This window comes from Aquarana catesbeiana, linkage group LG09 (genome assembly GCF_042186555.1).
Source record: "Aquarana catesbeiana isolate 2022-GZ linkage group LG09, ASM4218655v1, whole genome shotgun sequence".
In the NCBI taxonomy this organism is placed as follows: domain Eukaryota; kingdom Metazoa; phylum Chordata; class Amphibia; order Anura; family Ranidae; genus Aquarana; species Aquarana catesbeiana.
Window position 1 is genome coordinate 197,558,811 of NC_133332.1, and position 16,845 is coordinate 197,575,655.

Genomic DNA, 16,845 nt, shown 5'->3' on the forward strand with positions numbered 1-16,845 from the left:
TTGTTTGTCTTTTAAAAAAAAAAAGACAAACTAATATCTTTTTTTTTTTTTTTTTTTTTTTCCTTGTAGGGTACAAGTATGATGGAGTAAAATTCGAAAAAGGAAACTGTGGTGTGAGCATTATGAGGAGTGGTAAGTAACTGCCATGCTAGGTTCAGTTCTATTTTAGGAGGACCTGTTTGCCATTTATTACACTAGCCACCTTCTCAGATATCATGATCCAGGCTATTTTATGCTTCATGCAGCAAATGGAAACAGTGGGTGACTTCCACATTCCTGCGATCGTGAACTTAGCCGCAAGAAGCATAAAATTGTTTCACAGGGAGCAGGATACCATTTGGGAGACCATTTAGCAAAGCAATAGAAGGCTGTTGGTCTACCGCAATCCCTGTTATTTTACAGATCAAGGAGAAGACTCAACTCCAGTAGCTCCTGATACGGGGACATTCCCACCAGATGTGGAGCATGGTGCCCCACAAGGCGCATCCTCTAAAGCAGTCAGCTGAAGTTGATGGGTACATCCTGGCTAGGCGAGAAGGAACCAAATACCATCTCATTAACACTTTAATACTCACCTCCTTTAATATACCTCTGAAAGAGACCCAGAGCCTGGAAAACCAGATCTCGGGTTCCAGCGAGAAGATAAGATCCCTCTCCCAAGCCAGCATGTATGGTTGTTTCGAAGGGGAAACAAGCAAGGATACATAAGCCATGCAGATGCCACCTCTGAAGCCCTGATTTTTAGTACACCATTGTCCATGAGCTGTTAAGGATGGAGATTCGGAAGCCGCGTGAGGGGTCGACAAAAAAAATGGGCATTTTGGAAAAAAGGGAACCGTTCAGAGAGCGGCATCTCTAGGGTGGTATTGCAATGGGATAGGGTAAAGGGCCCTCTATGCGTGAAGAAATGTCCTATGCGGTTTAAGCCTTTATCCGTCCATTTAAAAGCTCTGATTTCCATGCCTGGACGGAAGACCGGGTTATGAAAGCAGTGATCTAGGGGAGTGAAGTCAGAAACTAACCCAGGGTTATTACGAAGTTGGTCCCAAAGTGCAAAGGAGTGAAAAAGCGTAGGTGTCATAATGGGAGGTCTGGCTTTAGCAGTACGTCAGAGCAGAAAATCGATAGTATGGGACGGAATAGCTAATCTTTTTATAGACAGCCATAAGGGCGTTTTCGTCTCGAATATATCACCGATAATTTTATAAGTTGCGTCGCTTTATACTATGTCTGGGACACCCAGCCCCCCATTAGATTTTGCCGTGTATAGGGTGTCGCAAGCCGATCTAGAACACTTAGGGCCCCAAATGAACTTAACTTTTGATTGGAATTGTGCCAAATCAGCCTTGTTAAGGGGAACTGGTAAAGAGCGAAACGGGTAGAGTAACTTGGGTAATGGCTTTTATTTTTAAATGTGAAACTTTTATCCAAAAGGAAAATACGTTGCTGTAACTGCAGTGTGAGATGGAGTTTGGCTTCAGTTTGTTAGTGTATCTAAATCTGCTAGTACATCTAACACTTCCCTTAGACTGACAGTGCTACTGTCCAAATTTGCCCCTTTGTGCTCCTTCATCCAGAGTGGGGACCCTGTAATACAGGAGGTGTTACTGGCCAGATCACCAGGCGAAAACAGAGGGGGAAAAGTCTAAAAAAGAAAACTAATGCAGCCACCACATCTAAGGATTGATAAACTGCAATATAATACTTTTTTGTTTTTTGGGGGTTAATACCACTTTAAAAACTATACCCCCAATGCTTTTTTTTCTGATGGTCAGCTTATGTAAATGTCGCTATTTTAAAGAAGGGGACGCCACATGCAATGAAGCAAACTGCTTTTAGCTTTACAATTAAGCAAATAACATAATAGGCTGTTACTTTTTTTTTGGCCCAGTGAATAAACAATATAAAATTTAAAAAATATACAAAATGTGTGTGTGTGTGTGACTCCAGAAGAGCAGGTTCGGAGCCGCTTTGTGCTAAAATTTTGCACATGCTTATTATTTTAATGAAGAAAAAACATGGGAGCCTTTTACAACTGCTTTAAAGTGGAACTCAACTCCCCAATATCCTCTAAGTTGCCTTTTTTTTTTTTTTTTTAATTCCCTACCAATTCTCAGCTCTCACATTATTTCTCGGTATAGGTGAAGCCATGGAACAGGGTCTGCGAGACTGCTGCCGCTCCATCCGCATTGGAAAAATTTTAATCCAGAGTGATGAAGAAACACAACGTGCCAAAGTCTATTATGCAAAGTTCCCACCAGATATTTACAGGAGGAAGGTTTTGTTAATGTATCCTATACTAAGTAAGGATTTTTCTTATCCCACTGTTTCTCACTGTTTTTTATATTTTTGCATAAGCTTTAATCTATCACAATACATAAACAGTAACTGATGGCTTGAACATACACACCAGTTTGGTCCATGCTACACATTCACAGAGTAAGCAATGTACTTTCCATATCCCATTAGTTTGATCATTGAGATGCCAATAGTAAGGCTTAAGGAGGTGAAAGGCAATGGGTCAGAGTCTAGAATGGACTAGGATAAGGGGGTTTTCACTACAATAGAGAGAAAAACCTATGGGGTTCCTATTGTATGGTGCCAGTGGCAGATCAGGCAAAAAGTATTCTTCAGATTTAATCTGAAGAACACCTGCCATATATGTAAAATATGTGCTGCCATTCTGCTTTTGAAAAATGCTAATTTTTTGGTCATGTATTCCCCAATCAGATCCTGATCTTTTTTAATTATTTTATATTTCTCGCTGTTGACAAGGGATGCAGAAAGGAGAGGAAGGCTCCTATTGCAGCCTTTTTCTAGGCACCATTAATCAGCACATCGAGATGTAATTGCAAAAAGTCAGACCCCTGCAGTAGAGACTGTAGTTTAACCACTTCCTGACCAGGCCATTTTTGCGATATGGCACTGCGTTACTTTAACTGACAATTGCTTGGTCGTGCAATGCTGTACCCAAATAAAATGTATGTCCTTTTTTCCCACAAACAGAGCTTTCTTTTGGTGGTATATGATCACCTCTGCAATTTTTATTTATTTATTTTTTTAGCGCTATAAACAATTTCGAAAAAAAAAATGTTACATTTTGCCATAAAAGCTATCCAATAAAAAATCTAATTTCTTCATCAATTAAGGCCAATATGTATTCTGCTACGTATTTTTGGTAATAAAATCCCAATAAGGATATATTGGTTTGCGCAAAAGTTATAGCGTCTACAAACTTTGGGATACATTTATGGAATTTTTCTTTCTTTAGTTTTTGCTAGTAATGGCGGCAATCAAAGGGTTATCTGTGTGCCTAGCCTGTGTTTTATTACACTGTGGGAGGTGCTTATACTAGGAGAAGACCCGGATCCATGTCCCTGCTTTGCTGAAACACAGGATCCATGCCTTTCCTCCTGTCAGAACAGCAATCTGCCTTGTTTACATAGGCAGACTGCCGTTCTTTCTCTCTGCAGGATGATCGGCGGGTGCTGGCAGGCATTGGGTCTGTGGTGGTGGAGCACGCATGCTACAAACGCGCGCTCCTCCCCGCTCTCTCTCCCTAACTGTAATGCCCTGTACACACGGTCGGACTTTGTTCGGACATTCCGACAACAAAACCCCGGGATTTTTTCCGATGGATGTTGGCTCAAACTTGTCTTGCATACACACGGTCACACAAAGTTGTTGGAAAATCCGATCATTCTAAACGCGGTGACGTAAAACACGTACGTCGGGACTATAAACGGGGCAGTGACCAATAGCTTTCATCTCTTTATTTATTCTGAGCATGCGTGGCACTTTGTCCGTCGGATTTGTGTACACACGATCAGAATTTCCGACAACAGATTTTGTTGTCGGAAAATTTTATATCCTGCTCTCAAACTTTGTGTGTCGGAAAATCCAATGGAAAATGTGTGATGGAGCCTACACACGGTCGGAATTTCCGACAACAAGGTCCTATCACACATTTTCCATCGGAAAATCCGACCATGTGTACTAGGCATAAGTGAGGTATACCGCTGTCTGTGATGTCTTAATAATGCTGCATTTAGATGGCACTGCTCTCCTTCTTCTGTCTTTGCCTTCCACAGAGTTACTTCTAGCCTGTCACGAGCTGGCAGCCATCCACAGTCAGCTTATCTAAGAACACTTCCCGTTAAACGGCTCCCGCTGTGTATAATCACAGCGGGAGTGAGCTGCCAGCGGCATGCCTTTTGCGTCCCCTGTCCCCTACCCGGAAATGTGTGTGTGTGTGTGTGTGTGTGTGTGTGTGTGTGTGTGTGTATATATAATATATTTTTGTTAATATTTTATTATATCTTTCTATGTGACAACACTGAAGAAATGACATTTTGCTACAATGTAAAGTAGTGAGTGTGCAGCTTGTATAACAGTGTCAATTTGCTGTCCCCTCAAAATAACTCAACACACAGCCATTAATGTCTAAACCGCTGGCAACAAAAGTGAGTACACCCCTAAGTAAAAATGTCCAAATTGGGCCCAATTAGTCATTTTCCCTCTCTTGTTAGTGTTACAAGGTCTCAGGTGTGAATGGGGGGCAGGTGTGTTAAACTTGGTGTTATCGCTCTCACACTCTCATACTGTTTACTGGAAGTTCAACATGGCACCTCATGGCAAAGATCTCTCTGAGGATCTGAAAAAAAAAATTCTTGCTCTACATAAAAATGGTCTAGACTATAAGAACATTGCCAAGACTCTGAAACTGTGCTGCAGCACGGTGGCCAAGACCATACAGTGGTTGAACAGGACAGGTTCCACTCGGAACAGGCCTTGCCATGGTCGACCAAAGAAGTTGAGTGCACGTGCTCAGCGTCATATCCAGAGGTTGTCTTTGGGAAATAGAAGTATGAGTGCTGCCAGCATTGCTGCAGAGGTTGAAGGGGTGAGGGGTCAGCCTGTCAGTGCTCAGATCATACGCCGCACACTGCATCAAATTGGTCTGCTTGGCTGTCGTCCCAGAAGGAAGCCTCTTCTAAAGATGATGCACAAGAAAGCCTGCAAACAGTTTGTGTCAAGCGTGTGTGGAGGCAACCAGGTGAGGAGTACAAAGACAAGTGTGTCTTGCCTACAGTCAAGCATGGTGGTGGGAGTGTCATGGTCTGGTGCTGCATGAGTGCTGCCGACATTGGGGAGCTACAGTTCATTGAGGGGACCATAAATGCCAACATGTATTGTGACATACTGAAGCAGAGCATGATCCCCTCCCATCGGAGACTGGGCCATAGGGCAGTGTTCCAACATAACGACCCCAAACACCTTCAAGACAACCACTGTCTTGCGCAAGAAGCTGAGGGCAAAGGTGATGGACTCGCCAAGCATGTCTCCAGACCCAAACCCTATTGAGCATCTGTGGGACATCCTCAAACGGAAGGTGGAGGAGCGCAAGGTCTCTAACATCCACCAGCTCGTGATGTCATCATGGAGGAGTGGAAGAGGACTCCAGTGGCAACCTGTGAAGCTCTGGTGAACTCCATGCCCAAGAGGGTTAAGGCAGTGCTGGAAAATAATGGTGGTCACACAAAATATTGACACTTTGGGCCCAATTTGGACATTTTCACTTAGGGGTATACTCACTTTTGTTTCCAGCGGTTTAGACATTAATGGTGTGTTGAGTTATTTTGAGGGGACAGCAAATTTACACTGTTATACAAGCTGTACACTCACTACTTTACATTGTAGCAAAGTGTCATTTCTTCAGTGTTGTCACATGAAAACATATAATATATTTAAATGTGAGGGGTGCACTCTTTTGTGTGTGTGTGTAATAAAAAAAATAAATACATTTATTTATACTCTATATTGTGTGTATTTTTGTATGATTTTAAAGAGTCATCAAAGTAGATTATTAATGTGTTGAGATCAAATTTTAAAAGTTTTTCCCTTACCTGTTGTTTTTATTGTTGTTGTTCTCTGTCATCATCTGTGTTAAATTTATTCTGCAGGTACTGGCAATACTGTTATTGAAGCAGTTAAAGTTTTGATAGAACATGGAGTCCAACCTAGCTGTATTATACTTCTCAGTCTCTTCTCCACCCCACATGGTAAGCCTTTTGGATATTTTACACACACAAATTTATATTAACCTTTTCAATGCCAATGTAATTATTAAGTTGGGGTCAACGTCAATTTGTGCACAAAAATCCAGCCACTATAGCAGCCTTTAGTTTGCGTACATGTGAATACATGTGGGTAGTAGTAAAAACCACAATCTACTGAGAGCAAGTAAATGACTCCATGAGTGGTAAAAATATATAAGTGCAAAACATAAAAACTCAAATAAAAAGAAGAAACAAAAAATGTGTACATGTGAAATACAATGATATTAATAGCATGAAAATCTGAAAATCAAACAAACTCAGTCCATGGGTTCAAATATAAAAAGTTCATCAGTGAAAAAAAGCTTCCATCCACTATACAGCTCAGCAGCAACTAATCCCCCTATGAGTGGATTGACAAGGGAGAGAGATGTGCAGGATGGTGCAAATCCACTGGCGGTGACTCCAATAAGTAAGAAAGTGATAAAGGTGGACTCTTACCCTCCGTGTTGGACCCCCTCCTTGGCAGGGTCTATCAGGCATGCAGATTTTTGCCCTCTGCAGGGACCATGTAATGAGAAGATCTCCCCAGCAGCTGTTAGGAATGTTGTCTCCGATCCGGGCTGGTCCAAGTGAAACGCCTGGAGAGGGGGGAAGGAAAGCTCTCTTGCTCCCAGTGTGGCAAAGGAAAAAACAAAAGAGCAGAGCTCCAATAGTGTAAAAAGTTTCGGAATTTACTAAATAAAAGTACAGACCGCAACGGAGAGTGCACGCTCCGTGAGGTGAAAATACAATTAAAAACAAGCCGGCATATAAAAATCGTAATAACCCGTGCATAACATGGGGCAATCGTGACGGCTTACAACGTAGCCACGCCCTACATGTTTCGTCATTAGTAGACGTCTTCAAAGGGGCCCAGCCCGGATCGGAGACAACATTCCTAACAGCTGCTGGGGAGATCTTCTCATTACATGGTCCCTGCAGAGGGCAAAAATCTGCATGCCTGATAGACCCTGCCAAGGAGGGGGTCCAACACGGAGGGTAAGAGTCCACCTTTATCACTTTCTTACTTATTGGAGTCACCGCCAGTGGATTTGCACCATCCTGCACATCTCTCTCCCTTGTCAATCCACTCATAGGGGGATTAGTTGCTGCTGAGCTGTATAGTGGATGGAAGCTTTTTTTCACTGATCAACTTTTTATATTTGAACCCATGGACTGAGTTTGTTTGATTTTCAGATTTTCATGCTATTAATATCATTGTATTTCACATGTACACATTTTTTGTTTCTTCTTTTTATTTGAGTTTTTATGTTTTGCACTTATATATTTTTACCACTCATGGAGTCATTTACTTGCTCTCAGTAGATTGTGCTTTTTACTACTACCTACATGTATTCACATCTATGTGTGTATTTTCATATAATTAGCGCACTTTATTTATTTTTTATTTTTCATGGTATACACAGATATTGGTGTATTTTGTGTGCAGCTTTTACCTTTGACCTTTTTTGCTCTGCAGCGCAGTTTTTATTTTTATTTTTGAAGTTTGCGTACATGGAAAGATCTGACAACAGCAGTGCAAGTATCGTGTGACCTTCTCCTTCTCCTTCTTTTTTTTTTTTTTTTTTTAAAAAAAAAGCCCTGGTAGCGGGTGTTTGAAGAAAACCTGTACTGAAAGAATTATGTAGACTAACATTGCTGACCTTGCCTGCAAAATGCTAGTTGTCTGGCTGTCAGTGACCTGGCTTCAGTATTTTAAGACACCAACTGGGAACAAAAATGCAGATGAGAACATCCAACGTTAATTTGCAGACCTATGAACTTTATGGAGTAATGACGTATTGAAGTGGTGGGTCACCAGAACAGCCAGGCAGTCAGCCTTACAGAAAGGTCATCAGCAATGGCAGCCCCCATATTGCACTTGCCTCAATTGTCACCCCTTCATCCTACTCACTATATACTCACCAAGTACACCCTATGGCAAGCACACCCCAAATACACCCTCATTCATACACAGCCTACAGATAAAGGTGATCTCTTTTATTAAAGCACAATAAAGCTGACCTTTTCAATAATTTAGTCTACACAAATATTATTAGATATAATGGTGTATTATGGAAAAGTACACCTTTGGCATTGTTCCTTATACCAGAAATTACCTGTACGTCTTTTGCATAACTCGGTCTTTGATATCAACTGATATTTATTACCACTTCATTTTAAATACCTTCAGCTGCAAGTTATTTGTGGGCTTGAACTACCCATTTCAAATCCACCTACAACATTTCTTTAGGAATCTGGCTCTGACTAGGCCAGTCCATATCTCTCTCTCTCTATGTGCTTTGGCTCATAATCATCTTCCACTCTGACCGATGGCTTTACATTCTACTCATGCGCACTTTAATATGGTGCAGCATTCCTATTTAACTTAATGCTAGCTATCCAGGTCCTGAAGCAGCAAAGCAACCCTAAACCATAATATTTCTACCACCCTGCTTCACAGTCAGTATGAATTTCTTCCCAAGGTGCTATCTTTGGTTTACGCCCAAACATGTCTGCTGTTACAGTGAGCAAAAAAACCCGATTTCCCCCCCCCCCCCCCCTTTATTCATAAGTTGGTGTAGTTCCTTTTTGCTCGTAGGTGCATGCACTTTGACACTAACTGTGGTTCTTGGACTTTTAGCATCATTTAGCTCTTGGCAGCGGTTCACACCAGAATTGCACAGGAATGCAATGTGCGTCCCTGTGCAATCCCCTGCAGTAGAATTTTGAATGGGCTAAAATCGTACCAGATTGCACAAAAAGTACTTTGATAAATGTGCCACACCAGATCATATGGTACTGTGGCACTGCGTTTGCGATCTGAGTTTGGGGCGATAGTAACCTTATTGGCACCCGTAGCACAAAGGCAGTACATTTTGAACACTGTGCTGGAAATGTGCTCGAAACATGCGTTTCTCACACCACGTTCTGGTGCGAATGGCACTTTGGTTGAATTTGCTGGGCCTGCCAGTCCTGGGCAGATTAGCACTTGTTTGAAAACTGTGCCACTAGTCTGTTTTCTTTACAGTAGAATGATTTAACTGATTTAAAATAGTTTCATCTTTTTAAATTCCTTCCCTGTCTTGGGCATACGCAACCTCCTTTTTTGAGTGCCTTGGAAAGTGTTTTTTATATTTTTATATGGTGATACAAGGATTGTCAATATAAAAGATTACATCAGACCCTAGATATCGGAGTTGCCTAATCACCTACTATAATCTGGAACATAGATTCTAATTTTATGGATTTGAAGTGGTGGTAAATGTAGGGGATGCACATTACTTAATTGTACAATACAAGGCACAGGCTTTTGTTAATCTAAACCACAGGTTATATGCTGCCACCTTTTGGTGAGGACATTGGCAAACAATGCTGTTAGGAATGCCTATATAACCTGCTCCTACTACCATCCCCACCTACTGGACCTAAGGTCACCAGTATGGGATCTCTTCTCGCAACCAAAAAACCTACCGGGTCCTTTTCAGTTTACCCACTGGTACTGGATGTTCTGAATGAGGTCTGTCCCAGGCCAGACAAATTGTATACTCCTCCAAAGAGGTTTGTACAGCGAGGCCAGTTGGACAAAGGGTTTGAGACCCTGCTCAAAGCCTCCTTTGCTATGGAGCTTGTTCATGGAACTGTTGGTGGTGTGTATGGTCAGTTGCCAGAACCTGGCAGCCTGGGCCAAGCGGATGGTGCACAGCTCTGGATCGATCCTGATGGATCCCTGAGATCTTAAATAACTAGTGGGCTTTACTGTATAGGCGTGGTGGTGGATAACCTGTGCCTCAATTCTTGCCTGGCTCTGATGTCAGTTCTCTAGCTGCAAACTGGTTTGAAGACATTTTGTAGGAAACATCAAGATGCTGTTTGACAAAGAACGACTCTTCGAGGAGTCATTAGACTCTATTAAGGAAGTCCCAGGCAGAAAGAACATAAAGTTAACGTGTCCCTGTCATTGCCCGCTTTTAAAGCCAAGTACCCAACTGTTCCGTTGCAAGTCGTGGACATCCAAGCCAGCGAAGTCTGGCACCAGGTTGTCTTCTATTATTACAGGTGGGGTGAGGTCTATTGGCCTTTTTGGGGCTTTTCAGATGTTTGGGACATGGTGTTCCAGGAATATAAACTGGAATTTCATCCCCTACCTCCTCTCTGCTTTATGCCGTCAAATCTTCTCGCCTCCCTGATAGGATCACGGTGACTGTCTCAGTTCAGGACTTTATTCAAAGCTGTTTAGGGTCCCTAAGCCTAACAGGGCCTTCACTCCACCCTAGGCTAAATGCTCTCATCTCCTCACAGGTCCGAAAGTTCTGTATTGATCACCCTGTAATTGCATCGCTTCAATAAGGGGGATTTCTAGCATCGATTGATGTGACAAATACATATTCCCATATTATTTTTTTATTTTTTTGAGAAAGCTAATGCAGCCAGCACGTCTATGAACTGGTAAGCTGCCATTGAATAATTTTTTTTGTTTTTGCATTTAATACCACTTTAACAGCTCTCTGTGTCCGTTCAGACATGGAGCCCCGAGGCAGCTCCGCCCCGTCTCTCTTGATTGGCTAGCTGACTTTGACAGCAGCGGCACCCAATGGCACCGCTGCTGTGTCACAGCCAATCAGGACAGAGCATCTTGGACGGCTGAAACACTTGTGGACAGAGGGGGACTTCAGGTAAGTGTGATGGGGGCCTGCTGCACACAGAAGGCTTTTTATCTTAATGCATAAGATAAAAAAACTAGGGCTGCAACTAAGGATTATTTTCAAAATCGATTACTTGGCCGATTAATGTTTTGATTAATCGGTTAATAACCTTAAATAAAAGTGTGGTGTATAATTTAGTTAATCTGTAAAGTTTTTTTTAAAAAAGGCAATTTATTCTTAAATATCTCTATGCAGTGGTAAATATAAATAACCAACTATATGGTTAGGGAGTAAAATAAAAAACATTCTTTCATTCAGCAAATGTACAAAGATTTTTCGTCTGAAAATTGATCCGTGTGGCAAGCATAAGGCTCGGTACACACCTATGCAGTTTGCTTTTGATCTGTTTCTGCAGTGCTTTTTGCTGTGCATTTTGATTTTTGCGTACGTGATTTTGCTGCAATTTGCGGTTTTGCATTTTTTTGGCCAATTTGTTGGGCAGATTAAAAATCACAAATTGCTGCAGAAACGCATTACATACTTTTCTGCAGCTTCTCCATTGAAGTATATTGAACCAAAAAAAGCACCGTTTTGCGTTTTAAAAAAAAAGTCCCTGACCCTTTCCAAATACGCAGCGGCTGAAAAAAGCATAGATGTGAACGTGTCCCATAGGAAACCATGTAAATGAACTGTAGTGCGTTTCTGCAAAAAGCACCAAAAAAACACATAGAACCAGGTCTAAGACGTTTAGTAACATAATGGGGTTAAAAAAAAAAAAATTAGCTCTTTTTGTACAAAAAAAGCAGATAATTGCTACTGAAAGGGGTTCAGTTTTTTACTGTAGCACTGTGAAAGTAATATTTACTGTAGCGATTATTTGCTCTTTTTGTACTATAAAGGGCTCAGTTTTTTTAACCCCATTATGTTACTGGCCGATTTAATCGATTCATTTCATAATCGATCAGTTGTTTCAGCCCTATAAAAAAACCTTCTGCCTTTTTAGAACTGCTTTAAACTACAAATTGTCCTTACCCATAGCACAAAAAGCTCAGAGAACTGGCTTTCTTCTATGAAAAAATGTGATCTGATCTTTAACCACTTCAAGCCCACGGACGTCATATGACGTCCTGGTCTTTGAGCAGGTATATCTGAATGATGCCTGTAGTTACAGACATCATTCAGATATTGCCGGTTTCAGCCGGCGAATCTCTACACCATAGGAACGATCATAGCGGCTGTTCCGCCGCTTGATCGTTCCTATGGGAGGCGAGAGGGGACGTGTGTTCCCCCCCCCCGCCGCCCTCCGGTGCTTGCTCTGACTCACCGTTACGATCGGTGAGGCGGAGAGTAGATCCGCCGGCGCCGGATGTAGATCATAGAGATTTCCGGCGGACCAGATGGTCCCCGGAGTCTCTATGATCGTCGGAGGCCTCTCCATTCAAAAAAACGGCGCCGCTTCGGCTGGGAAGCGGCGATTGTTTTATTTTTATTTTTTTATTTCAGGCTTCCCAGCCTAGTGGTGAGATAGGGGTCTTATTGACCCCATATATCACTATTAAGAGCACCTGACATGTCATATATTACAAGGGATGTTTACATTCCTTGTAATAGGAATAAAAGTGATCAATTTTTTTTTTTTTTCAAAAAAGTGTCAAAATAAAAAAAATAAAATATAATTAACAATAAAAAAAAAAAAAATGTTTTTAAAGCGCCGCTGTCCCCGTGTGCTTGCACGCAGAAGCGAACGCATACGCAAGTCCCGCCCACATATGAAAACGGTGTTCAAACCATACATGTGAGGTATCGCCGCGAACGTTGGAGCGAGAGCAATAATTTTGGCCCTAGACCTCCTCTGTAACTCAAAATATGTAACCAGTAAAAAAATTTCAAGCGTCGCCTATGGGGATTTTTAAGTACCGAACATTGGCGCCATTCCACGAGCGTATGCAATTTTGAAGCGTGACATGTTAGGTATCTATTTACTCGGCGTAACTTCATCTTTCACAGAATACAAAAACATTGGGCTAACTTTTACTGTTTTGTTTTTTTTTTAAACACAAAACATTTTTTTCCCCAAAAAAAACGCGTTCGAAAAATTCCTGCGCAAATACTGTGTGAGATAAAAAGTTGCAACAACCGCCATTGTATTCTCTAGGGTCTTTGCTAAAAAAACATATATGTTTGGGGGTTCTATGTAATTTTCTAGCAAAAAAATGATGATTTTTACATGTAGGAGCAAAGTGTCAGAATTGGCCCGGTATTGAAGCGGTTAAGTTGTATTAATAATTATAGGACTCACAACCATAGTATTGCCATACCTTTATTGCACAAATGGTTTTAAGGATCAAGATCATGCATGGAAAAGCCTAAAACTGTTAAAGCTTATAAGACTGACATAGGTTACAGAATGGTCTTTAAAGAATCTGACCTCTGCGATTCCATGAAATTTCAGGGTAATGGCTAAATATATGCAGGAATCCATTGATAACATGTTCAGGAGGGTCCATAATAAAAATATTAACAGTGGGGCTCTTTGGAGATTATCACATTGGCACTTACTGTAGTCTTTATTTCATTACTTTCTGCATTGTATGTTTTTATTGTATGATTTCTAGATTTTAAAGGCGTATTAAACCCAAAAACGTATTATATTGCAGCTTACTAGTCCTTAGGTGTGGTGGCTACATTCATTTGTTTTTTTTATTTGCTTTAAGGTTTACTATTTGATCCAGCCAGTAACGCACTTCTTGCCCTGGCTAAAGAGGTTTTATGTAAAACCTTTGTTCCAAAAGGGAAAAAGAAAACTATTGTAACTGCTTAAAAAGTGTTAGCCAGAGTTTGGCTTTTATTCTAAATCTGCTGGTGCATCTAACGCTACCCTCTCCGACAATTGTAAATTGACGATTCTGCTGTCCAAAGTTGTTTCTGTTGCTTCTGCAGCCATAGTAGAGACATCCGAAGATAGGAAAGTGTTACTGAATCACCAGGTAAAAATAAAGGAGAAAAAGGTGTTTTTTGTTTTTTTTTGTTTTTTTTTTGTTTTTTTGTTTTTTGTTTTTTTTGTTTGTTTTTTTTTGTTTTTTAGGATTGGTAATCTGCAGTATATTACATTTTTGTGTTCAGTGATCGCTGTATATTGCTGGAAACCATGTGAAAATTTAAAATGCTTTCTTAATCCTATATCACAGGACACTAGGTAGTTCATAGTCACTAGTACGTGGGTTACAGTATGTTGCCACCTTTCAGTTAGTGGAAACTGCGCAGAAAAAAGGCAGGAATTCCTGCCCAGGCATCCCTCCCAGCTCAGTTAAAGTGGATGTAAACCCGAAAATGTATTTAATTTTTTTTTTTTTTTTATGTCATAATGTAGAGTATAAGATTTCCTATCATTTGAGCCCAGTCTTGCCACAAAGAGTTAATCCAGCTCTGAGCAATCCTTTTTTTATTGTTCAGTGAGATAAAACTTGACAAACTGAGAAAAACTTTGTCAAATCCTCCCCCTTGCTGTGAGTGACAGATGATTTACATATCTCGTGCACTAGCCTAAGACATGCATTATTTTTTAATTCCCTCCCACTCCTTTCTTCAGCAGCTCTGCAAGGACTGGCTGTTCCACACCTCAGCATGATTTGGCATGCTGAAATCATGTGGTTACTTTCCTGTCTTTTCACTGGATGTTAGAGATCATAGCAGAAGTTCAGTGTAAGAAATACACAGGAGAAAATGCATATTGACAAGGGGAGTGTAGAGGTGGGCGGGAAGTCTACTGACATCACGACTCCACCCACCGAGCTCCAGACAACAGACCCACCCACAGAATGTGCAGTTTTTTGGGTCTAATAACAGACAGAGGGAAGACATTTGACAGGTAAGGATACATGCAGGAGGCATGTATATCCTTATAGATAACCCCTATGGCAGTAGTTTAGAAAGGATGACATTGGGTTTACATCCACTTTAAGCCTCAGTTTTTTGTGATAGTGTCTGAAGGTGATGGATGCTTTCCCGAGTAACTATATGAAGATCTCCTTTTTTTGGGACTTTCCTATAATAACACGCCCCACATACAAGAGTAAGGAAGGCCTGTTAAGTCTGCTGTTCGGTGCAGGACCACATGCAGTGTGCCCTATATTTTTAGCGGGGTGCTCTACAGGTCCAGGGCAGTGATCCTGTGGGACATGCCTACTGTGATGGGTAAATTTTTTGCCTATTAGGGCCTGCAGCATGGACGTGTATCTGCCTCTGTGTTTGTGGAAGACCCCATTAGTCTTCCCTCTGTGTGGTGCTTTAAAGCATAGTATGGCATTAGGACATGTTTTTCCCCTTTATGGGTTGATATACAAGCTGTAGCAATGTTAAAAGGGGTAAACCTGCCATTTTGTATTCATTATCTTCTATAAGGATTCCTTACCATCTGGTATCTGTCATCCTGCTTTCCACAGTCACTAACCAAGCTGACTTCCAATCATGGAGGCACAGCAAGTACAGTGGCCCGTGTATTATTTGGTAGGGGGCTGTCACATGGCATAAGCCTTTCAGTTAAATGGCCGCTTTTTGCTAGGTTACAGGCCTGTCTTCCTCACCAGACCATGGCTTCTTGCAGGTAGAGAGGACAATGGGGACTCCCAGATTCCTTCATCAGGTTGGGTGGTCCTCGTGCCAAGTTTGCCCTGCAATGGCTCCCCTATGGGGCAGATTAGCTTTGACTCCCTGCCCTTATCTGGTATTTCCACTGTTTGAGGGGCACAGTCCTCTTCTTCCTTTGCATAATTTCTGGTCTGCAAGATCAGCGATCAGTGCTTTACACTAGCCTGGAACATAACATGGCCACTCTCCTTCCTTCTGCTTCGGAGGAAGTTTCTTCTCCAATGGATGAAGTGGAATCCATGGAGAATCAGAAAACCTGCTACTGTCTCTTGCAAGGAGAGGAACACAGACAAACGCCGCTGCAGATGGGCACAGCTCTGGATGAATGTAGGACTCAGGTAAGCATTTAGGTAGGTGAAGGGGGTCGATAACAATTACTGGTAGATTACCTCTATTAAGGTAAAAAAAAGTCCTGGCTTTAGAACCATTTTAACCCCTCTGTGTCCTGTGATGTAGTCTAAGAAAATGATTTTACAGATATCCATATAAACCAAAAACCACATAAACTCATCTGCATGTTTGCTATAAAGTTAAATATCTTTATTATTTCCTTAACAGGTGCAATGTCTATCATTCAAGAATTTCCTGACATAACCATTTTAACCACTGAAGTCCACCCAGTGGCCCCTACACACTTTGGACAAAAGTATTTTGGGACAGACTGACCTTTTTTTTGTAATCCTGCCTCTTCAGAAGCTGCTTATGACCCAGTGTTTGTCTCAGTGTCCTGAATAATGTGCACTGCTGCCGAAAACTTGCACATGACACTGAATTATGCAGTCTTTTTAATGTATATGTTTTTCTAGCTTTTTACTGAATATTTACTGCCTAGCCACCAGCAACAGGAACTGAATGGTATTCCTTGACTTTCTTTGCTTGCACATCCCACCAAGGGTCCACATTCCATTCAAATGCAGCTTGTATGGGTGTGCTGAGGCGTTCCAGGGCATCAATTATTTATTTATTTGTATGACTATTATAGCTACTTGGTAATAATTTAAAAAATTGCAAGATCTTTGTCACTGTGTCTTTTCTGTTTTTATTCTCGGTAAGCTTTATAGGCCACTATTAAAAATAAATACTTTTGTCACCAGAAGAGTTGCATAATTTACGTAACCTCCTTTATACCTTTTACTTGCTTTTTCAAGCATATTAGCTTTGTAGCATAACATTGTGAACGGTGCCTACTACAATATGCTCTTACTTTCTTTAAATTCATGATGATAAATTGGTGTCAATTGTTATCCTACTGTGCTATGATCTATTCATGTCTCTATCAATTTTGCATGGCATGCTACAGAGGAAAAATGCTTGAAAAAAATAACGTTTTTTTAAATAATATATAGAAGGTTAGTGGGTTAATTGTATGCAAATACAATTATGAAGTATAAGAAGATTTTTTATTTGTCTCAAAGTGGTTGTTAACCCACTTTACGAACACTCTTATCCCCTCT

The 16,845-nt window shown here is 41.1% G+C and overlaps 1 protein-coding gene across 1 annotated transcript in view; it reads left to right on the forward strand.

Annotated features, from left to right (window-relative positions):
- UPRT (uracil phosphoribosyltransferase homolog) overlaps positions 1 to 16,487 on the forward strand; it is a 33,322-nt gene extending 16,835 nt beyond the window's left edge. The window contains exons 4-7 of the mRNA XM_073599499.1: positions 70 to 132; positions 2,142 to 2,303; positions 5,964 to 6,062; positions 15,950 to 16,487. Coding sequence (XP_073455600.1) covers positions 70 to 132; positions 2,142 to 2,303; positions 5,964 to 6,062; positions 15,950 to 16,056 — 431 coding nt within the window. The 3' untranslated portion in view covers positions 16,057 to 16,487. The remainder of the gene's footprint in view (positions 1 to 69; positions 133 to 2,141; positions 2,304 to 5,963; positions 6,063 to 15,949) is intronic.
- Positions 16,488 to 16,845: the final 358 nt, after the last annotated feature.